General features: G+C 54.5%; 1 protein-coding gene and 1 long non-coding RNA gene across 8 annotated transcripts in view; both read left to right on the forward strand.

The window, feature by feature from the left end:
• Positions 1 to 1,625: 1,625 nt before the first annotated feature.
• LOC142831136 (uncharacterized) lies at positions 1,626 to 11,683 on the forward strand. The gene is made up of 4 exons (XR_012906792.1): positions 1,626 to 1,677; positions 8,100 to 8,272; positions 9,070 to 9,133; positions 11,549 to 11,683. It is a non-coding gene; the product is annotated as an uncharacterized LOC142831136 (long non-coding RNA).
• Positions 11,684 to 20,659: 8,976 nt separating this feature from the next.
• The window catches only part of GSE1 (Gse1 coiled-coil protein), a 347,899-nt gene continuing 344,480 nt past the window's right edge, over positions 20,660 to 24,078 (forward strand). For 2 of the 7 annotated variants that reach the window (XM_075939940.1, XM_075939946.1), the window contains exon 1: positions 20,669 to 23,115. In XM_075939940.1, the coding sequence (XP_075796055.1) occupies positions 20,893 to 23,115 (2,223 nt within the window). In that variant the 5' untranslated portion in view covers positions 20,669 to 20,892. Of the gene's footprint in view, positions 23,116 to 24,078 lie in introns of all 7 variants that reach the window. The other 5 variants (XM_075939943.1, XM_075939939.1, XM_075939941.1 and 2 more) reach the window with 5 other exon arrangements.

The following is a 24,078-nucleotide window of genomic DNA, read 5'->3' on the forward strand; positions in this document are numbered from 1 at the left end:
CTGGCATCCATTTTTGGTGGCTTTCTGGCCTGAATTGAGACTCTTTGGCTGTGTCTACACTGGCCACTTATTCCGGAAAATCAGCCGCTTTTCTGGAATAACTTGCCAGCTGTCTACACTGGCCCCTTGAATTTCCGGAAAAGCACTGACGATCTACTGTAAGAAATCAGCCGCTTTTCTGGAAATACTTATAACGGAAAACTGTTCCGTTTTAAGCATTTCCTGAAAAGGGTGCCAGTGTAGACGTAGCCTTTGAGACAGGGGAAGAAACAACCTGAATGTGAAACTGGCAGCAAAACTTGAATTCCCAGGCCAGTACCAAATCTCCTCCAAACACCAGCTTACCGGCCTTGTCACCGCCACTGCACACTAGTGACACGTGACCTCACAGGGACGCCGGATGTGCACAGGTGTAAATGTTCCTGGGGAGGTTTAAAACTGACCTGTGAGGGGCTGGTGTGTGCGGAGGGGGCATGGTGAAACCTGGCCATGTGTTCAGAGCTCGGCCACCCAGCCAATCAGGCTCTTGAAATCCAAACAGTAGAATACTCCATCTGCCGGAGTGGGGGGAACCTATTGCTTGAACCACTTAAAAGTTACTGGCAAATAGAGAAGCTTCCAAAGAGGTAAGAATTAGCCACAGAGCTCCTGCTACAGTCAAGCTGAGGCTACAACTGCCCGGCCTGCTGCGTCAGTCGGGAAGCTGTGTGTGTGGGGGAGTTGTAAGGAGGCCGGCCTCCCTTCAAGATTGATGGGGAGCAGGAGGTGCCTGTGGGGGAGAGGGTGCGGGGGGGGGGGGACCCGCTATAACAATTAAAATGTAGGCAGAGGTAGAGGGAGGGGGCAGCTTAATTCCCGCATGCTACCAGGAGTTGACTATGAGGGGGAAAGACTGCACCATTCCCCCCACTGGGCAAAGCTGAAACACCTCTCCCTCCTGGAAGCAGAGGGGCAAGATGGGGGTTTAAAAGGTGGGCCCTCCCCCTCTTGCTCAGTGGTAAGCGAGCCAGGCAAAGAGCAGGACCAGCTGCCCAGTGCAAGAAAACACCAATGTGACAGCCTCCAAATATCAAAATACCCACCGATCACTCTACGTACCGCCACCTCGGAACACGGACACGGCACAGCTGGCCTAAAGGATCTAAATTCCGTTGACTTTCGGTGCGATTTGGCCACCTACCTTGCAGGTCCCGGTCTGCAGGAGTCTAACTGGGGAGAGTGGGCGAGGATTAGCAGCGGACTGGTCAAGTCTCGTTGAAGTGAGGCGGGGTGGCGCAAGAGTGCCCACCCAAGAGCCACCTCCTCTCCCGAAGAATGCGTGGGTGATGTTGAGTGGAGAGCGTGAAAAGCGCCCAAGGGTCAGATGCTTGGTGTACACGGGCGTAGCTCCACCCAGGACAGTGGAGCTGTGCTGGGTTTATACCAGCCAAGGATCTGGCTCCTGAAGACGGTGAGATGGGATGAACAGCCCCAAAGCTTCAACAGCCACCAAGGGGTTAATGGGCAAACCAGCTACTGCCCCCGCAGCTGTGGCTAATTATTTGGCCAGCAACAGCTGCCATAAAAGGCTGCTCCTAGCAGAGGAAAGTGCAGAAGACTCCAGAGGCTGGGGGCTCCTAGGAACAGGAGTTTAAGGAGTGACTGTGCAGCTCGCTGGAGGAGACCTAGTTCTGTCAGGTAACCTCGGGGGACTCTCTTCAGACTGAAGGTTTGGAAGTGGCCCAGGGAAACTGCAGCAAGTCTATGGCAGCAGCTTTTTAGCTTCTTAATATAGAGTCTCTGGCTGGAAACTGAAGGAGTGGGAGGGCCTGGGCTTCCCAACCCCCCACCAAGGAAGGGGAGGTAAGAACCCCTGACACAAAGGCGGACAAGAGCTATCAAGCCCCCAGTGGGGCTGACAGCTTAGGATGGACTCTTTAGACTTCTGCTTTACCAGGTGCTTTACTGCCCTGGAGGGCTGAGTCAGGACAGGGGTGAGCCAGCCGGACTAGTGACCTAGAGCCCAAGAAGCTGCTATACCAGGCTCTGCCTGCAGGGGGTGCACTGTTGGGCTTGAGACCCCTCTCCAGGCTAGGGTTATCAGATGGTGTAACAAAAAATACTGAACATGCGGCTTCCCCCCCCCTCAAAAAAAAAAAACACAGGGAAAAAATTCTGTTGGGGGGGGGGAGGGGGAGGGACCAAAGCTGAGCAAAAAAAAAAAAGAGTGGTGCTGTGCCTTTAAATGGCCCCGTGCTCCTCACTCCCCCACCAGATGCGGCAGGGAAAATTGTCCCTGCCAGGTTTCCATCTGAGGGAAGCAGGAAATACTGGATGTTTCACGTGTCGAGTATTTTCTGTTTGTTTTTTTTTTAAATGGACGGGGATCCGAATAATGGACAGTCTGGGCAAAAACTGGACACCTGGCAACCCTAGTCCAGGCTGCTACTCAGTATGGCTGCAAGGTCCCAGTTAACCTGGTTAAGCCCTAGGTTTAATGGGTTAACCAATTTAAGCAGGATCTGCTGGCAGCCCCCAAGTGTGTGTGTTTGGGGGGGGGGGATGGCTCCTGGCTCCCCTGCACTTGGGGGGCTGGCTTCTGCTCCCGGCCCCCATGTCAGGGGGCTAGCTTCTGACCCCCATAAGGCTGGAGCAGCCCTCCACCCACGGCGGGCCGCAGGTACCCCATAAGCATTACCCCGTTCACATCCCTAGCGCTCAGCAGCTCATGTTCAGCTCCACAGGGCTGGACCTGTGCCAGCGGCGGAGGAGGAGGGTGCAGATGGTGCTGTCACCTGTTGAACGAATGGGCCAGGAATAGCAAGTTAAAACCAGAGCCCATTTCCCTCTGGTGGCACATTCCGTGTCTGATGCCGTCCCTCCTGCTCAAACGCTGGGCACCCAGAAACCAGCTTTCTGTGTTTCGGCATCAAAGCAGCCGTGTGCGGTCGCGGTGTGTGGGTGTGTGACAGACAGACGGGCCCATGCCTTGCATGACAGGTGCGTAGCTCATGGCCCTCTCTATTGGAGCAGTCATGGGGGGAGGGGGCCTCCCTTTGGGAACCCAGCACTGGGCACAGCCGCCATTTACCCGTCCCATGCGTTGGGCTCTCAACCTCCTCTGAGGGATAATGAGAATCCAGTTCACGAGGCTTGAGTAGCTGGCGAAGCCCTCTGACCTAGCTAGGAAGGTACACTGGGAGAGCCAAGCATGAATTACCCTCCGCACCAGTGTTTCCTGTTAGCTGAGCACTTGTGTGGCCATGCAGGAGAAATGCAAATGCTGCCCAGAAACACAAATGCAGAGCACCCACAGCTAGATTTTTGTTTCTCCTGGTGGTGCATATTCACACGTGCTGCTGTGCGTGCAACAACATTTATTCCGCACGTGGCAGGAACAGATGAGGGCACATTACTTGGCACGCCTTGGGGTTATTGTATTGGGAAAGAGCGAGGGTTAGATTGCCACAGCTGTTTTTCATGTTGTTGGCCTTCTGATGGCTTCAGACAGGGTTGCTGGCTAAAGCCCCCAAAGTTTTTACTGCTTTGTAAAGTTTGCAGTTGGTCAGTGGGAGTGTTTTGTTTTGTTTTTCTAAGAGCTGGTTCTAACAGCCACCGTCATTCTTCTGTGTTGACACGGCCTTTGGGGGCAGGGACTTGGCACTGCAGAACGGCGCGCTCTGAAAGTGGGGGGGGGGTGAGGTCTTTTATTTAAAAAGAAAAAACCCAACCTCACACCACGTCGAGGGACTTGGCTCTGGCCTGACTCGCAGGGAACCATGCCACTGAGTGAATCACCAGCAGAGCCTCCCGCAGCCCCCCCGGGCCGTTCTGCAGACACCCCTCCACGCGCTCGCCAGGCTTCGCGCGCTAATCAGCTCGGCCTGTGTTTGCGCTGAGCTCATCCCTGTGGCCGTGGGGCGCCTTAGTCCTGCTTCAGCAATTGGCTCTGTCGAGATCACAGCCCCGGAGGGGCGCGAGCTGCAGCTTGGCTTTTAAAGATGCAGCCGGGAGGGTCGTATAGGAGCCTTGCCTGGTTCCATGAGTCTGTACAACTCTGCTGTGATGAGCCAAGAACCAGGCGATGTGTTGCTACAAGGAAGCAATGCCTGCTCCCTTCTGAAGCCGCTCCCTTTGGCTGCCAGCTCATTCAATAGTTCCTCTGTCCTTGCTCTTGGACACTCCCGTTGTTCACTATCGCAATGGACTGGCTGCAGAGCAGGCAAAGCCAGGCGGATAATGTTTGTGTCGGTCATCCACGCATCGTGGAGACAATGAATTGCCCCTCAAAATGCCCCTGGGTGGTAGGAGTTATCCCTACTGACTGATGGAGAGGTGGCCGGGGGGTAAACTGAGGCACGGAGAGGTGGGAGGGGTAAACTGAGGCACGGAGAGGGGGCATGACTTGCCTAATGTTTGCACAGGCCGCCTGTGGCAGAGCTAGAAATTGACTCCCGAGGCCTATTGACTTGTGTAGGAGTGCGGACTTCTCTGCTACAGCTCGGGTGCTGCTCCCTCCATCATTCGGCGGGGACAGAACGAATTCCGCCGCATCAAGCATCTGGCCCCAGCGTGCATGTACACCAAGAGCGATCCACTGCTCGCTCTCTCTCCCAGAACAGCGACACTGCTTTCCTCTCCCCTGCCATGTATAAGAGCGAAGTTTTATCCTGACATCTGCCCAGGGCTGTTTACAAGCAGCCAGCGGTGGATGGTGCGCGGGCCTAGGGGACTGGGCGCGAGAGGAACCCTTGCCCACGGGAGCATGAACGAGCTGGGCTGTAGAATCTGGCTCTGGGCGGCGCTCGCGAGGAAGTGGCGCTCTGCAGTGAGTTGCTGGCCCTCGTGGGCGCCTCACTTGTCACTGCATCATGGAGGAAAGTGCTTCGCAGAGCAAAGACTGCAGCTCCAATACACATTCAGCAACTTTCCGCCCCGCGCCAGGCACCGCCGGCTGAGCGGCACGCTGCTGCCTTAGCCCACGCGCGCTTGCAAGTGCTGCATCGGGGTCAGGAGCATCTGCCAGCAGGACGAGAGCCACGGGCTGTGCAGACGGCACGAATTCCCCTCCTGCTGCAGGGTTGTGTGATACCTGAACATGCAACTGTGCTGGTGCGCAGAAGAGCGTGGGAAAACTAGAGGCAGATGGTGCACAGCTCATGTCCTGAGCAAGTGTGCCTGGGGTCAGCTTAGAGCAGGCACGTGGGGGTGAAACCAGGGTTCTGGCTTTTTTTTTTCCTCCCCCCCCCCCCCCCCCCAATCCCCACTCCTGAAATAGATCCTAGTGGACCTGCTGCGTTCGGCATCACTTAGAGTAGTCCCTAGGCTGCTCGACGGTACGGTGTTTTGGCCTCTGATCAGTTTTACCACAAGAGCGTGGCGCTGTAGCTAAGTGCCGTCCGGCCAGACCCACACGTGGGTTTCCTAAAGGTCACATGGGGCCCAAGGGTAACTAGATGGCCCGTTGCCAGGCTCAGTGCAGGGAGTGGGGCGAAGGGGGGGGGTCCTCGCCTGCCTGCATTGACGTACAGCTGGAATGGCTCAGGCTGGGGTTCGTGAGGGGAGCACCTCACTTTCCACCTCCTCACCCCCCGGCTGGCTGTGGCCGGTCGAGAGCGATGCTTCCTGGCCTCTGAGAACCTACGATCACGCCCGGTTGGAGCGGGCTTGTAGATGGGAGCAGTCTGCAAGGCAGGGCCGGTCCAAACATTTTGGCACCCGAGGCGGGGAGCTCAAATGACGCCCCCATGCCACCTTTTCACCTGCCTGCCTGTTATGTCTCTTGTGCCCTCCTTCCTCCAGCACAGCACCCCCCATCTCTATGCATCTAGAGCAGAGAATACATATGCACCAGCAGCAGACACCATTTTCTACACTCTGGGTCCTAATGGTGTCCCGTCCCGTCCCCGGTCTGGCACCTGATGGTAAGGCCAGCCCTGCTGCAAGGCGCACTGGTGCATGGCGAAAAGCACCTGCCACGCACCCTACCAGCCCAGCACTGTTGGCTGGTCTGCCCAGGAGACATCCAGGACGTCTGATGGGTGAGGGGCCTGGAGCACTCAGGGTGGGGGTGCACAGGCAGAGCTGTGGCAGGGGGTGGGGAAGGCCAGGCCTGGAATAGAAGGGGGAGCTGGGCCCCTCGCCAGTGCACAATGGGGAGTTCAGTGGTTCCTAGGATCCGCACAAAGTGCATCTCAACTCAGGGTCTCGACCGGGGGGTGACAACGAGGTGTCACGGGCTCACCACCAGCCTGCCTCCTCCGGCGTGCTAGATGGGAGGGGGTTCCAGGTAGAGCCCCAGGATGGGAGGGTGTCTAGGGATGGAAGAGACCCACCCACTGTATCAGGCTCAAATGGGAGCCCCGGGGCTCAGCAGAAGCCAGCTAACTGGGCTATGCAGCGATCGCCGTGGGCCTGCTCTTACCCCGCTGGCGAGGGCGTGTCGGGGCGCAGGGCTGGGTGGGCTGGGTGTGCGGCTGGCTTTGGGCGTGGCTGGTTCCCGCAGTGCTGATGCAGGAATTAACAGACGCGAGTGAGCTCCTGGCAGAGGGGTGGGTGGGTGGGTGTGTGCGCGCGTGTGTTCGCTCGCTCCGCTACACTTCACGTTAGCCCTCACTGGGCCGGGTTAACCAGCTTGTTTCCCTGCCTGGCCCACTCTCTTATTCGCTACCCAATGCATCTGCGTCTCCTTCAAAGGCCACATGTGGCCGTGACTTTCCTCACAGCTGCCAGGGCCTGCTGGAGCAGGGGGAGGCGGGTTCGCTCCGCCCCTCCCCTGCACTGCAAAAAAGTTTCCTACCGATTATTTGCTGCCTCTGTGACCACCTTTGAAGGCTGTTGCCCACTGGAGTCCGAGCCGCAGGACGTGCGTAGTGGCAGACCCGGGCGAATGGATGCAGCGCGTGGGTGAGGTCGATCCCGAGAGGCACACGCTGTGTGTTTCGCAGTCCTCCAGTGTCAGGACTACTGGGAAATGTGACTCCCTCTCTTTTGTTGCTAAAGGCAACCGTGTGCTTCCTACCCACTTGCCTCCAGAGAGCGAAGGGGCAGGTGTGCCTGGCTGGGCAACCCAAATTCCCTTGCCATCGGGATATGTGAGGCTCCGGTGCAAAGGAATCACGCTGAACACACGGACATTAGCATGGGGAGGGTGAGCCAGCAGGAGGACTGGTTTTCTAAGTCCACACTGCAGTTGCCCCCACCAAATGGAGCTACTCTGCTTTTGGATGAGCAGCCAACCCTACCCCCTTCTGGCTACTTGGGGCCATTAAAGTTCAAATGGCCTTTTGCACAGTACTAAGGCGCTTAGCTCAAGCGTCCCAAACCTGCTCCGCTCCAGGAGGGACTGGTAAGACCCCGCGCTTTAGCTGCGGGAGCTGATCTATAGTTCACTTCCTGCGAACGGTTGCTGTCATGTTCAACAGTAACCACATTCTACCCCAGAAGTAGCTGCATTTTGGTGCTCTCAAGCTTTGCCTATTGTAACACCTCTCCTGGGAGGGGATGGGTGTCGTTCTGCTGCATGGCACCAGCATTTGGGACTCTGACAGAGTAGGACAACAGCCACTTACACTAACAGACACTCCATTGGGCTGAGCAGTATAGGGCCTATGACAAACCGGAGAGCTGTGCTAATGCAAACATCCCCTAATAATGGGATGAACTGAGTGGTGTGGGTGTCCCTGGATAATGGTTTGAGCTTGCTCCTTGGGAGCTCTTTCACAAGAGGAGAAATATTGCCTTTGGCTTCCGAATCAAACCATCTTCATTTGTTTCCTTAATAGCGTCCCTGTCCCGGGCTCTATTAGCTTTTCCCTGAGCTGTCATGCCAGCAAATAGCAGCCCCTGTTTACTGCTATTTTTCACCTCTGCTGGAGTTCACCTTCTGCTCTTGATCAATATTAATGGGTGACCTCCAGTTGCCAGTTCACGCTAATGAAAGATGTGCTTTATGCGCCGCCTGCCCTCATCCCTGGATTCAGCCTGTCCGACTGAACTCCAGGGAACACGAGACGCTGTTCTCCGTATCATGTTCCTGGGAGTTACCTCTCTGGCTAGTTAACTTTCTATGTTGCACCATTTAGGACAAGCTAACTCGGATTTCACATTGTGCTTTTTAGGGTGGGCCTGTTGCAAGCAGTGGATTTGCTAAGCTAGCAAAGATCTGCTTCCTACACCTTGTCTGGGCAAGACCAAGGCCAGCTTGTGCATCAACAGACTCTGCTCTAAGATACAGCCGAAACTGGTTCTCAGCTGCTTTGGAATTCATGTCCATATTTACACCTGTGCAAAGGTGGGTGTGAAACACTAGCAAATCAGATTGGCAGGCTATGGACAGTTCTTTGTACGGGGGTAAAGAAGCGATGGTACAGAGCAGTGAAAACTAAGAGCTTCAAATGTTGACTTTATTTGCAAATTCATTGAAGTGAATGGGGTGCCAAAAGTAGATCTCAAGGAGAGAGTTTAGCCTGCAAAATCTTTATTACTGGTGGTGGTGCACAAGCCAGCTTGAATCCAAGCTGATTCTCTGCTCCCAAGCGGAGTCTTCCAGGCTGGCAAATAGAAAAACACACTCTCTACATTAGGAAACACTTTGCAATTGGCTTTAATTACAGCTGGTCAAATATTTTTCCATCAAAATAGTTTGACATAAAATCCCTTTTTGATCAAAACCAAACAGTTTGTGAAACATTTTCTTTTTTGGTAAAAACAAAACAAAACAAAACAACCGCCCCCCCCCCTTTTTTTTTTAGTGATCAATTTCAATTTTCTCCACAATTTTGTTTGATTCAGATGGGAGGCACCTTTCTCTCTCCATGCCCAACTCCTTTTCACAGTGCAGGACAGGAAAGGTGTAAAAGCAAATGATTTTTTTTTAAAGTCAGTTTGAGAAACTTAAAAAAAAAATACTTTTGAAAATTTGTCACAAAACATTTGGTTTTTTTTCCTCCCAACTAGCTCTACTTTTAATAATAAATACAAATCAAGTACATGTATTAGCCATTTTTTTTAAAGACTAACTTATTGTATATCCGAGTGCAAGATCAATGAATTTCAGACCAATTATCAACCTATTTCTCCATTTAACAGGTCAACATGCCTGGCACACTGATAACACAGAACTAGCCATCAAGTGCCAAGCTTCTAATCCTGGGTAAGCCTTTGACTTCCTGTGAAACAGCAGGCAAATCAATTTCTCTTCTCCATACCTCACTTCCCCATCTATATAATGGAAATAATCCTCTCTATTTCATAGTGGTGTTGGGAAGCTAACATAAGAATGGCCAGACTAGGTGAGACCAAAAGTCCATCTAGCCCAGTATCCTGTCTTCCGACAGTGGCCGATGCCAGCTGCCCCAAAGGGAGGGATCACAACAGGTAATCATCATGTGATCCCTTCCCTGTCATCCGTTTCCAGCCTGTGACAACCATTCCTACACATCCTAGCTAATAAGTATTGATGGACCTAACTTCCATAAATCTATCTAGCTCTTTTTGGAACCTCGTTATAGTCTTAGTCTTCACAACATCTTCTGGCAAGGAGTTCCACAGGTTTGTTTTAAACCTGCTACTTATTCATTTCATGTGGTGGCCCCTATTCATTGTGTTATGGGAAGGAGCAAATAACTCTTCTGTATTCACTTTCTCCATACCAGTCATGATTTTATAGACATTGGTCATATTCTCCGCCCTCCCCTGGTAATCTTTTTCCAAGATGAAAAGTCCCAGTCCTGTTCATCTCTTCTCATATGGCAGCCTTTCCATACCCCCAAATCATTGTGTTGCCCTTTTCTGAACTTTTCCAATGCTAAAAGATCTTTTTTGAGATGAGGTGACCACATCTGCATGCAGCATTCAAGATGTGGGAGTATCATGGCTTTCTATAGAGGCCTTAAGATATTTTGTCATCTTCTCTATGGGATATTTTGTCATCTTCTCTATGGGTATGTGTACACTTGCACCCTATTTCGAAATAGGGCTGCAAATGAAGACATTTGAAATGGCAAATGAAGCCAGGATTCAAATATCCCGTGCTTCATTTGCATATTTGCTTTATGGGGCTATTTCGAAATAGCACTATTTTGAAATAACAGATGCTGTTAAGACGCAGTTATTTCGAGAGAGAACCCATCTCTCGAAATAACTGGTAAACCTCTTAACAGCGTCTGTTATTTTGAAATAGCGCTATAATGCGAATATGCAAATGAAGTGTGGGATATTTAAATCCCGGCTTCATTTGCAATTTCGAATGTCTTCATTTGCATCCCTATTTTGAAATAGGGAAAGACATATGCTATCCCTTTTTTAATGATTCCTAACATTGTTTGCTTTTTTGACTGCTGCTAATTTAGTCCCCATCATATTATACGTATAGTTGGGATTGTTTTCCAATATGCATTATTTTGTATTTATCAACATGAAAATTAGTTTTGCGAGATCCTTTTAAAGCTCTTCAGTCTGCTTTGGACTTTACTGTCTTGAGCAATTTAGTGTCATCTGCAATTTTTGCCACCTTGCTGTTTACCACTTTCTCCAGATTATTTATTAATATGTTTTATAGGACTAATCTCAGTACAGAACCCTGCGGGATGCTGCTAATTACCTCTCTCCATTCTGAAAACTGACCATTTATTCCTACCCTTTGTTTCATGGATTGACAACTGGTTAAAAGACAGGAAAGGACCTTCCCTCTTATCCCATAAGAACTTACTTTACTTAAGTGCTTTTGCTGAGGGACCTTGTCAAAGGCTTTCTGGAAATCTAAGTGTACTGTATCCCGTGGATTCCCTCTTGTCCACATGCTTGTTGACCCCCGCACAGAATTCTAGTAGACTGGTAAGGCCTCACTTCCCTTTACAGAAACCATGTTGACTTTTCCCCAACAAATTATGTTCATCTATGTGTCTGACAATTCCATTAAGTTTAATGTGTGTATTTATCTGCCTGAGTTCTAATCTTAGCATGTTTATCAGTATTCTCTCTGTGGTTTGCATACACGGTGCAAAGTATTTCTAGATGGAGGGTGATATAATTACTGACGTTTAGAAATGCAGCTGCTGGATGAGTCGGTGCATGCTCCGATCCAAATGTAGTCTATTAAACCGATTCCTTCGAAAAGTGCTACAAGTCGAGTGGGAATAACTTTAAAAAAAAATTATCTAAACAAACCCTAAACACTCCCACACTGTATCAAGGTAAAAGACACATTCCCAGGTGCCTCCAGCCATTAATCATCCCTTTCCCTTGTTTTTCCCAGTTGGGCTCTGTATGCATGTGGAAAAGACTTGATGAATCTGGGAACTGGTAATTAGTGTGGAGTCTCTTCCAAGGTTTGACCTTGATGTCTCTCTGTGGCATGGCCCTCATTACCGCAGTTCCCAGCTTAATGGGTTTTATCCTCCCGACACGCCCAAGTAAAAGTATGGGGTCGGCATTTTCCAGGTGGGAAGTGAAGGGCCAGAATGCAGATATACCTCGCCCTCTGTCACACAGGGAGTCTGTGTCTGAGCAAGAGTGGAATCCTGACTCCCGGTCTCTGACCACTAGACCATCCTGTCTTCCCCTGCAGGGGTAGTCCCTGAGTTTTGCCACTGACTTTGGGGAAACCAAGATTTTACTCTGAAAACTACCATGTAATAAGTCTCAGAGGAGTAGCTGGATTAGACACTCTGCAAAAACAAGGAGTCCTGGGGCACCTTAAGGTAAGAGGCTGGAGCAGCTTCCCGTCTGCTGTGGACAATTGGAGCAGTCCCTATTTGTGGTGGGCCCATCCGTGCAGGCAGTGGCTGCTCTGGCTGGATTGAAGCAGCCCCAGCCTGCAGTGGGAGGGGGTACTCCAGCCCAGCAGTGGACCGGGGGGCGGGGGGGGGGGGCGGGTCTCTCTTAGGGATATGAATGAGTAGTCAACTACTTGCCTCTTCTCCCCCACCCCCCTCCCCTGCTGCCTCTGTATCAGAGGCAGCAAGGGAAGCAAGAGCCAGTGCTGGAGGGGAGCTGGCTTAGAAGCTGGTGTTCCCCCTCCTGCTCCCCCTACCCAACACTGGCTCCACGGTGCCACCTGCCCCCTCCCTCCACGCTGCTGCCTCTCTTTGCGGCAGCAGCCCCTGTCCACGGGGAGCTCGGACTGCCCATGGACAGGGCTGCTGCCGGCGCAGCCTCTGCTCATGACCAGCCCAGGCTGCTGTGGACAGAGGCTGCTTTGCAGCAGCGTCCCCTGCTCCCCCACCTGGCAGCAGCCTCTGTCTGTGGGGAGCTTGGACCCCCAGTGGCTGGATTGCACTGGCTGCCGGCCCCTCCCCCAGGGACTATAGAATAGTTGACTACCCGCTAAGAATTTGCACGTGCCCAGATTCCATCAAAAAGGTATCGCATCTTGCACAGCCAGCTGGACTCTGCCGGGGCTCGTGTCTGAAATGATACATACCTCTGAATTGACTAGTGGGAGAAATATTCCATTTTCAAACAACATACCAGTAGCAGGATTACAGAGGGGGTGGTTTGGGGACTGGCCACGCTGACTCGAATGCAGCGTGTTGTTTGAAATATGCTTTAATGCACCCTCTGACTCACGGAACAGCTGGAAAGAATAAGCAGTTAGTAATTTCTGTATTAACCTCACCCGGCTAGGGACGGGGCATCAGGAGAGGATGCGCCCCAGCCGTGCGAAAAGCCTCTGCTGCTATAAATCAGGCCCGTTGGGTTGGGGAGTGATGGTTGGCAATGTGGTACCATTCACATACAGCTCCAACAGCAGGTTAGGTGCTGTCACGGTGACAGGAGAGCGAGATCCTTGCCCCAAAGAGCTTCCAGTGTGAGTAGGAAGCAATCTGACCCCACAACAGTGCTGACAGTCAGGCCAGATCGCTAGCTGGTGTGAACGGACTTGTCTCCATTGGCTTCAGCTGCAGAGATTTCACCCTAGATCCAGTTCCATGGGCTGTCCGTCTGACACTGCGGACGTCTGTTTCAGTGCATGTCTATTCCCAGTGCATGCGGAGTTTAGAGGCCGTCTTGTTCTGGGTACTTGTAGAATCTAACACGATGGGGTCTCGGGCCATGAATGGGGCGACTGGATGTTACGTCCGTACAACTAATACTGTCATTACAAATGACCGGTTAAAATCAGTAGGAGTTGGGCCAGAAGTTTACAGCAGACTTCTCCTGCATTCCATCCCAGAGCTAGCCCCAAAGTTTGGGGGGTGGTGGGTGGGGAGCTGGAGCGGGGCGTTTAGCCAATCCACGTTCGTAACCAGAAATCGTATAAGTGTGGGGACTGAATGGCTCATAGCACAAATCCTGAAGCTACAGATCACCAGGCGCTGGCTTGAGGGCTGCTCCAGTCTGACAGCTGTTCAGTGGCCTATGGAGGGGGAGGGGAAGGATTTATTGCAGCACGTAAGCGCCTGAGTCATGGACCACCACCCTGGTGTGCTAGATGCTGACGGAGGCCTCGCTCTGGAGAGCTGCCCCATCAGTCACCCTTACATCCTTTCCCGTCACAAGAGGGACAGACTAATTTCCCTTGCTGCCACGGCAGAGGTCGCTGCGGGCCGGGTGGAGAGCCCTGTGTTCTGTAGGGACCTGGGCTAGCCCTGTCCATCACGGGGCAAGTGGATTTCAGCGACTCCTGGCTTGATCCCCTTTCGCCAGCTCTGCAGTCCCTTTTAGAGCCAAGGAAAAGGCTGCTTTTGCCAGCCTGCCTGGGATTGCTGGGGAGAATCCAACCCTGCTGGAGCCAGGCTCTCCCCTGAGGACATGCTGGCGGTCAGGACAGATGTTTTCAGTCCTTTCCGAAGCTGTCTGCAAAACCCTCCCTCTCTCCCCCACTCTGCTTGCAAACAGCAGCCCCGGGAATAAGGCCGTGCAGAGTGATAAATGAGCCGCTTTGCCCAGCTGTAGCCAGGGCCCCGGTAGCGGCCTCTGAGGCCTGCTGCGTGCCCAGGCGGTGATGCACTCCATGTGCTGGGAACTGGAGGCTCGCACTGCCCCCGAAAACGGAGGGCTATACCCGGCATGGGCTCCGAGCCAGAGCACAGAACTAGGAGTCAATGTCTCTGCCTTGGCCCTCTCTCTGTAAAACAGTACGTGCTTCTAGATGTGAGTGTGTTGTCTTTTGTTTTTGGTCTCCTGATGAGTTCTTCACCAAAAACTGCGGATTCAGGTTGTCTAAAACTGTCTGCAAATTCAGGTCAAATCCAGCAAATAGTTTCAGCTGGGAGGAACAACCCCACCCCCACCTCCTGCTCTTGAAACATTTTGTTTTGACATTTTCTAAAGGACATGTTTTGACTTTAGGTGTGACTGAAACAACACCGTGGGGAAGGAGGCAGAGCAATGCAAACCAAAATGAAACATTTAATTTCAGGGGTTTTGTCTTTGTTTTGTCACTTTGGTGAGAAACTGAAAAATTGTGGTTTGGGGTTGACCTGACACATTTTTCCCCCCCCTCCCCCGAATGTGTTCAGCCATTGAACTGAAAAATCAGTTACTCATCCAATTCTGCCTCAGGGTGGACTACATGAGAAGGAATCTCTATTTTTACAATGCTCCAAGTTATAAAGATTACACTTGGTATTAACAGAAGGGGAGAAAAGGATCTTGTGCCATACAGAAAATGCTTTTATTCATGAAGGGTCATGAGAAAAATGAATTCAGAATATGCAAACTGAACTGAAGAACCATGTTAATGGAAGATTTTCCAACGCTGGCAACTGGCTGTAATAACACAATGAGCTGGGTAGTGGACTGTGAGCACCACTGCCTGCTAATAGTGGGTGTCATAGCTTCTATACTGCTGAGAGCTCATGATGATTCTCCATTAGCTCAAGTGTGCTTTCAGGAGCACAAGGATCAGAATGCTATCCCTGCTGTTGCTGTGAAGCTTAAAGTATGGTGTGTAACACAACTGTGGAGTTCGGAGTGGCTTTGGATTTCTAGACTCATGACAATACTAAGCACTTGCATGGTTATGTTATGGTTTCAAAGTACTTTCCATATATCAACTAGTTAATTCACACAGCCTTCTTTACTGCTTGGCAGCCTTGCAATCTAATTTTGTGTATCTGTGCAGAATAAATTTTATTAGCACCAAGGCATGTGTGGATGTGCACTGCCGATAGAAACATGCTGCTGCCAGATGTGGGTGCTCTGCTAATCATCTAGGCGGCTTTGGAATCTCTCCTAGGCGACTGCACGAGTGATCAGTTTAGAGGGAACTCTGATGCCAAGTATGACATGGTGGAAAAATAGGAGTGGAAAAAAATGTATCCGGATAATGCCTGCAGCCCTCGTCAGAAATGAGGACCCCACTGTTGGGGTTGGCTATGCGATTGGAGGATTCACACAGTTTAGAAACCAAATCAAGCTGCCCACTACTCAAGAAGGGGACATCTAGAGTTGCTACTTCTAAACACCCTTACTGCACTTGTGCCTGGTCCGCTCTGAGATTGTTCTGAAAAATGCCCCACTCCGGCTGTGTCTAGACTACTGGCTTCTTTCGGAAGAACCTTTTTTCGGAAGCGATCTTCCGAAAAAACTTCTTCCAAAAGAGAGCATCCACACACACACAAGCACATCGAAAAAGCCACCTGCCATTTCAAAAGATAGCGTCGGTTCAGTGTGGATGCTGGCTCGCGTGTAAGCTGTGATTGCTATGGACAAAGTGGCCACCAGGGCACTTGTGCTATTTCCTCGTCTTTCGAAAGAACTCCCTCTTCCCCATCCACCTCGCCTTCTTCTGAAAGCTCTTTCACGAAAAGGCTTCGTCCTCGTCGAAATAGGGTTACCAATGTTGGAAAACTCCCTCTGTTCTTTCGATTTACTTTTGGAAGAATGCGATTGCACGGCGGACGTGACTCAGGTTGTGTCAGAAAAATGGCCGTTTTCCCAATAAAACTCTAGTGTAGACATACCCACCGGCTAGCCCAGCGTTATTACTGTGCCAACCATCCCTCAAGCAGTTTGCGGGGCGGAAGCTTGGCCAAACACCGCCTGCTAGTCTGCAATGGGGCATGCACATTGGTAGGATTTTCAGGAAAGTCTCTGCACAGAGCAGGCCACGCAGAGCTTGAACGTCGCTGACCTCGCCGCCGCAACACGAGATCAATGTGCCCGGGACTTTTTGGAAGGTACGTTTTTTGGAGGCAGGGAGTGTGTCGTCCTGGAAGTCTAAGAGGTCTAATAGGCTATCATTTATACATTGTCACTGAGCTCAGAGAAAATACCGCTTGGATTACCTCACCTGTTCTTCTACGAGGTGGGACTGTTCTCTTCTGTCAGCAGCCAGGGCCCCCGGGTGGGGCTCAGAACATCAGGTTCCTGGTCCCAGCCCTGCCACAGGCCTGTCACATGGCTGCTACTCCCATCTGTGAAATAAAGACCAGGACACTTCTTTTTTTCCCTCCCTTTATAAAACACTTGAGCTCTGTGAAGAAAACCCTCCTTATGTGTCTGTCTTATTAGTAATATGACAACTCCAGCAACGAGCTTTTTGCCTCTTTACTGAGACCAGTTCCTACAGAGATTCCCTCCAGTAGGAGCATAGCACGCCGTACATTTCCACTTAACATTCCTCCCACGCGCCTTTTGCCTCCCAGGGAGTAGCCTGGGCACGCTCCTTTGGTATGGCCTTCCCTTCTCCCCTAGCCGGTGAGGGTGGGACTGGAGCTCTCTGCTTGAGACTGGTCAGGAGGGTAATGAATTAGCCCATGAAACCAACCTACGGAAGGAACCGAGTGAGGGAGTTCGCTGCAGTACTTGGCTAGTATTGATGCCAACTTCAGGAGCTTACACACTTCTGGGTGTCAGGCTCTCTTCTTTTTTTTTTTTTTTTAATCCACAACAGTCACAGGGAAATCACAGGCTGACTGTGTTGTTGTTTTGTTCCAGTGCCCTCAAATTCTTGTCCTTCTAACCAATGCAACAGCATTAGGAGGGCAAAAATCAAGCTACCTACCCGACCGGCACGGTGGTGGGTCAAAAGGAATGCAATGCCTGGAATAACGCCACTGGCAAGTCACTGCATGTACAAAAGGGGATGCATCAGAGGGAAATCTGTGGCCCGACGGCTGCATGTGGCCTTCTGGGGTTCTACGGGCGGCCCTCGAGACCTTTTGTTTGTTGTTGCTGTGACACGCATGTAAAGCCAGGGCATGTGGAGCGAGGTGGGTGCTGATTGCACACAACACTGACTGAGAGCCGTCCGCTCCCTCTGCAGCCAATCACAGCGCTGCTATGGCATAATCGGCACATTCTAGGTGCGCAAGCCCACTACATAGCAAAACTGCCCTATCCCGCGAGCGCACCGGGGCTACGGCAATCTCGTAGGCTAGGTTGCCCATCGCAGCATTACAGGTTCTTAAATGGCTGTTGCATCTACATTAAACCACATGCAAGCCAGGTGCACTCCCACATGCACATGAATCCCATTGGCTTCAATGGACAATCCAGGCCTAGAACAACTGCAACATCAGGCCTGTAAATAAATTGTAATGAGCTGCCGCTACCTCCTGGAAAAAATTTTGGGAAAAAATCCCATTGGGGACTGTTCTCCCTCAGTAGCATGTTCTCAGCTCGGGTTCCCCCATCCTTTATTGCTAGGGCTATCTGCATAGAAGCAGGGTCTTCATCCCATATGAGTCTTCCTGCCCCTCCTGTTCATTCTCCAGCTGCTGTCATCCAGTGTGTTTAGCTTCCTCAGAGACCCAAGGCAAAAGAGGCTGATCCCCCTAAGCTGACCTACTGTAGCCCTGTTGCAGAGCTGTAACGTAGGCAGGGAGTCAAGCCTACATCCTCAGAGGGACAGAGCATGATACCACAGGCACAGCTCTATGCTTCTCTATGCTTCCGCACTGATGCGTTCTAGCAGCCACCCAAGTGTCTCCCAACACAGGTTGCTGCTTCTCTTTGGGAGATCATCCAGTGCACAGAAGTTTGAAACTTGCCCCTGAGTCAAGAACGAGCAGATAAACTGGTCCGGGAGAGAAGGCAATTCCCGTTTCCATGCAAGAATCTCCACTAAATAAAAAAGGCAAGTGTTTAAAATTATCACATGTCCCCAATTCGAGGCTCTGGGAGCCTAGTTGTTAGACCATCTCTCAAAGCTGCTTTCTGGTCTCTCCCGCCGCCTTCATCAGAACAAGGATGGGTGGAGATTGGGGGCCCCGGAGCTATAAAAGAATCTAGACACAAAATCATAAGGTTGAGTTCACTAAAGTCCAGCCCCCTGCCCAAAGCAGAACCAACCCCAACTCAATCATCCCAGCCAGGGCTTGGTCAAGCTGGGACATTAAAATCTCTAGAGATGGAGATTCCACCCTCTCACTAGGGAAGCCATCCCACTGCTTCACCACCCTCCTAGGGAGAGAGTTTTTCCTAATATCCAACCTAGACCTCCCCCCTGTAACTTGAGACCATTGCTCCTCATTCTGCCATCACTGAGAACAGCCTCTCTCCATCCTCTTTGGAACACCCCCCCCCCTTTCAGGAAGTTACACATATGAGCTGGAAGGGACCTTCAAGGTCATCAAGTCAAGTCCCCTGTCCTCATAGCAGGACCAAGTACCATCCCTGACAGATTTGCCCTAATTCCTAAATGGGTCCTTCAAGGACTGAACTCACAACCTTGGGTTTAGCAGGCCAATGCTCAAACCACTGAGCTATCCCTCCCCTATTACCAGCAAATCCCCCCTCACTCTTCTCTTCTGAGCGCCTCTAGCTCATTCCTGCTTTGCAAAATTTGGCCTGGCTAATCTAGCAACCCAGGTCTGTATGGGGTGCTCATCCCAGGCCCCTGGACTCTTCCTTACTCTGTGTCCTATCACAGTTACTGGGGCTCCCTATAGATGGCAACTTACATACCGTGGGCCTGATCCTGAGAGGTCATGTGCGTCTGAAACTCCCCCTGGGGTCTCTGCTAGGAGATGAGCGGCAGCGTCCCATTGACCATTGAGGCCCATGCAAGTGGCGCATGCACAGGACTTCGTAGGCTTTTATTCACGGCAGGCAATTTACACACACACGGAGCAGCATCCTTTGAAAGCAAATCCCCTTCCACACACACCCCTCCCCCGCCCAGCGCGCGCACATCTTCAATGGCCACGCTCAAGTATCCGTAAGGGTCGCAGAACTATTTGTTAGTTGCAAACCCCATGCTGGTGCCTGCTGGGGGAGGGGCTGACCACAACTAGCGCTCGTTGCCTTTGCGGGTAATAACACTTTGCATTTCTGTGGCGCCTGTGACTCAAGGATACCAAACTGCATGACAGGCATGAGACCTCGCAATATCCCCTCCGGCATGGCAAGGCCTAATTCACGCCAGGCTGCAGCGGGGCGTGGATCACCTCAGTGCTTTAACGGAGCATAGCCACCCCGCACAGCATGGGAGGCTAACCGGGAATGGAAATGCTGTGGCTGATTGAGGAAGTAGCAGGGCTAATTACCAGCGCTAGGACAGGGTCAGGACATAGGGCCCATGCTTGAGAGGAAAGCTGTGTAAGCGCTAGGTGGAGGGATGCCAGATGGTCTCCCAAAAAACACCGGACACGCGGTATTTTTTGGTCAAACAAAATAAAGAACGTGGGATAATAAGCCCCCCCTCATTCTGGGGTGCCCAAAGCAGCCATTACAATCCCAGCTGGGACTCCCAGGCTGGGAGGCGGGGCCACGATGGGTGCCGGGAGCCTGTGATTGCGCAGAAGCCTGGCGGGGGTGGGGGGAGTGGCTGGGAGTCCCAGCCCCCCCCCCTCCCGCCAGGCTTCTGTGCAATCACAGGCTCCTAGCACCCATCGTGGCCCAGCCTTCCACCTGCTCCCCCCCCCCGCCCCGCCCCGCCCACACCAGGCTTCTGTCCAGTGCACAGCTGGAAAAATCATAGAATACCGGATGTTGCACATTGCACATTTCCAATATTCTCTGATTTTTTTTTCTGGACAAAGAGCGCAAATACCGGACCCCTGGCAACCCTGGCTAGGTGTTGTCTTCTTGCCCCCTTGCTGCTGTGCACCAAGGCTCTGAGCGATTGGCCACGTTTCTAACTTCGGGGAGGGGGAATCAGCCTCAAAACGGTCGGAGAGCAGGTTGGCTAGAGACTTGAGCGAAGGAGGAGGTCAGCCCAAGAAAACTACATGGGGGAAAGGAGTGAGAACTACATCCCCTAGTGGCAGGATTATTAGAGCCATGGGAAGGGGGGGGGGGGGGAGTTCTGCCGGGCCCTGAGGGAAGGTGGGGGGGAGGTCCGTGCTTCTGGAAGGGAATGGGGTACGCTGCTGTCCCCCAAGCCCTCAGTGCCACCCGGAGCGCACCACGTGGCGCTCCGGAAGCGTTTTAAAGGGCCGGGGTCTCTAAGCGCTGCTGCTAGTCCTGGGCCTTTGTGAGTCCCCCACATGCCCCCCTCCTCCCCCGCTGGTGAGCCTGGCCGTGGGCTTCCAACCCTGTAGCCACCCTGGAAACTTCTTCCCAGCCAGGGGCGACTGTGCGCTCAGGGATGGGGCCAGTCGGGGGCGCCCTGTTCAGCAATTACCATTTTGGGGCGGGCGCGGTGCCTCCCCCCCCAGCGACTCCAGGCGTCGCCTAAGTTCCCGGGCCCCAGCGCAGGGGGGGGAAGGCGCCGCCAGGGAAAACTCCCCCGTTCTGCAACTCCCGCTCCCCCCGCCCGCCCGCCGAGCGCGCAGGAGCAGGCTGCGGCCGTGCGCTCAGGGGGCGCCAGGGGCTGGTCGGCGGCGGGCAGCGTGCGAGGGGCGAGCCGGGGCCGGCCGGCAGCAGCTGCTGGGGGCGGGGATGGCGCTGCCGAGCTGGCCGCCAAACTTCGCGCGAGCCCCGCGCGGCCAAAGTTAGCTGCCCCCCCCCCCCTTCTCCCGCCGCGGGGCGCCGAGCCCGGCCGGGCAGCGCGATGAGAGCGCAGCCCCGCGCCGCACCATGAGCGACCGCCCGGCGCCGGGGAAGGACGCGCCGGTGTCCCGCAAGCAGCGGCTGATGGCCGCGTTCAGCGCCGGCCCCGAGCCGCCCCCGCCGCCCGCCCTGTGCTGCTTCGTCTGCGGCGGGGCGCTGGGGCGCGGCCAGGCGCTGAAGCTGCAGGTGAAGGCGCCCCGCGAGCGCCAGCCCTTCTTCCCCTTCCTGCAGCACCAGGAGCCGGCGCCGGGGGCCCAGGAGGTGAGCGCCGAGGGCTGCGCGCTGGTGTGCGCCGTGTGCCGCTGCTTCCTGGCCGAGCAGTGGGAGGCCTTCGAGCGCAGCCGGACCCCGCTGGAGAAGCGCATGTACTGGCTCAAGCGGCCCCACCAGTGCGAGGCGGCGCCGGGCGCAGCCCGGGGGGGCCCGGAGTGGAACCTCGCCTACGCGCTGGGCGAGCAGCGGCGGGGCAGCGGCAGCAGCCCGCCCGCCGAGGAGGAGGACGAGGAAGACCCCGGGGCAGGCGGCGGAGACTCCGACCTGTCCTCCCTCTCCGACACCGACCAGCTCTCCGAGCCCGAGCCGAGCGCCCGGACTCCGGAGCCGCCGAGCCACGCCGCGGGGCTGCCGCTGCTGCGCCCGGGCGCAGCCAACGGAGCCGCCGAGCGCCCGGGGCCAGGCGCGCCCATGGGCAGCCGCCCCCGCCCGCCGCCCCCAGCCCTCGGGGAGCCACCTGTGCCGCAGGACAACGGGCTGGCTGCGGGCAGGAGGCGGCGGCGGCGCCCCTGGCCGGACGAGGCACCCAGCAGCAGCTGGAGAGGGGGCCAGGGCGCAGCTGCCAAACCCGATGCCGGCAGGGGGGCCGCGTCCAGCCGGGCCCCCGAGCCTGTCCCGGGGGATGGTGACTTGATTGGCAAGCGGGCCCCAGCCTACAGCTCCTCGGAGGAGAGCGAGATCAACATCACCAGCGACGAGGAGGGGCAGGGGGCCTGCCCAGCCCCTAGCAGACTGGAGCACGCCCACACCTTGGCCGTGCCCAGGCCACCCTGGGCAGCAGCCCCGCCGCCGTTGGGCACCCTCTGCTACATCTGTGGCAGCCCCCTGTCCCTGGCCGGGCAGCACCAGATCCACGTGCAGAAGCAAGAAAAGTCCTCCAAAGCCCCCTTCTTCCCCTTCCTGTGGCTGCACAGCCCGCCCCCGGGGGCCCTGCCCATCAGCCCGGTGGGCAGCACCTTGGTCTGCGCCTGCTGCTTCTCCTCCCTCATGCAGCAGTGGCAGAGCTTCGAGGTGGCCGGCGTGCCGGTCCTGCAGCGGCTTTACGTGGTGCCGCTGGAGGCCAGTGTGGTGGGCCTGCCCCCCAAGGGAAGGAGGGCCCAGAAAGAGGAGGGCGCCCCTGGCCCGCCGCAGGAAGCCTGCTACCTCTGCGGGGAGGATTGTGGCCAGGAGGCCCGGCTGGTCTCTGCCAAGATCACCAACGGCACCGCGAAAAACGCCATGCACTTCCCCTTCCTCAGCCACCTGCCCTGCCCGCCCCACGCCAAGGGGCTGAGCAAGCACGGGGAGGTGCACAGCTGCAGGAAGTGCTATGGGGTGCTGCAGGACCTATGGGCCATGTACCGTGCGTGCCGCAATGAGGAACTCATCGCCTCTGTGCACAGCTTCCTGGGGAGGTATCACCAGGTCTTCTCCACCGGAGAGCCCAGCGGCACGGCCAGGCGCCCCCCGGCCACGTCAGGCCCTGCCTCCGTCTGTTACATCTGCGGGGCAGAGCTGGGAGCTGGCAAGGAGTTCCAGCTCAGCGTCAACCCGCCGGGCCGCTTTGGGGAGAAGGAGCCTTTCTTCCCCTTCCTCACTGTCTACCCCCCGGCCCCCAGGGCCAGGCCTGCAGACTCCACTGGGCTCGTGGCCACCTGTGTGCTCTGCTACCATGACCTCCTGGGCCAGTGGCTGCAACACGAGAGCCGGACCCCCCACCAGCCCAGCAGCGCCTGGTCCCGGCAGTACAAGGTGGAGACCTTCGTGTGCTTCTTCTGCCGGCAGGAGCGGAAGCGATGCCTTGGATTAAAAGCCGTGCAGGTAGCCCGGCTGCCTGTGTTTCTGTACTCCCTCCGCGTGGCCAACAGCCTACTGGTGGATGATGGTAAACAGCTGACCATTGGCGCGTGTGCGGAGTGTGGCGCAGTGGTGCTTGCTGGCAAAAACGTGACGCCTCCCGACTTTCTGGCTGGGACCCCCCCAGCCGGTCTCCCAAAGGTAAGGCACGCTGTTCTGACTTCCCTCGGGGCTGGGGGAGGAAGCAAGGAGGAGTAGGGAAAGCTGGCGGCTTTGGCTTGTGTGGAATTAGTTTTATGGAGAGGCGGTTGGCTTCTGTTGTGTCTGATTCGGGAGGTAAACACTAAACAGAGCGCTTTCCAGCAAACCCTTCGGGGATCACGGGCCTCACTAAGGAACGGAGTCACCCAGGAGGAGCAGTGGCCAGGCAAGTGCCGGCCTGTGAAGAAAGCCAATCTTTGTGCCTGCGGCTTGGACGTGAGTCTGCCAAAGCGGGACCACGCCTGGGCTGGTCCGCTTCCCAATGGGGAATGTCACAGCTGCCACTCTTGGGCCCGTTAGAGACATCTGTCTCTCCTGGCTCCAGCCGGCAGAGCTGTGCAGGAACAGGCCTGCTCACCGCCTGCTCACAAGCCCCATGGGAAATCCTGCCAGCCGGCAAAGGAGTCTACCACTCCGCGGAAAGTTAGCCAGCTCCATTTGTTTCCTTTAGAAGCCCAATCAAAACAGTGTCATTTAAGAGATCCTTCCCACAGCTGGGAAACTGATGCACAGAAAGACCCTCTTTTTGGGGGGGTGGGAAGGAAGGGGCAGGGCGACATTTTCAACCTGAGGTGCTTTTCCCCTTGGGGAATGATGAGCCTTTATTCTTTACCCCAGGCTCTGTGCAGGGACCCGGGAAGCTGGTGGAATTACCCTTTAGAAAGGGGGCCTGTCTGCCTGCTGCCCGGACCGGGGAGAACAATTCTATTCTCCTTGGCTCCATCCTCCTCTGAGTGGGACAGCAGCTCTGAATGGCCAATCGAATCCGAGTGAGGCGAATAGTCATTTAAGCTTTGATCATCCAGGAGTGGCTTTTGGGGCGACCTTTGCCCAGAACAGCAACATCTGCTAGGATGCAGGTAGTTGGCATCCGGGTGCAGCAAGGACAGAGTGGCTTTGAAA

The sequence above is a fragment of the Pelodiscus sinensis genome, chromosome 12 (assembly GCF_049634645.1).
Source record: "Pelodiscus sinensis isolate JC-2024 chromosome 12, ASM4963464v1, whole genome shotgun sequence".
Taxonomy (NCBI): Eukaryota; Metazoa; Chordata; order Testudines; family Trionychidae; genus Pelodiscus; species Pelodiscus sinensis.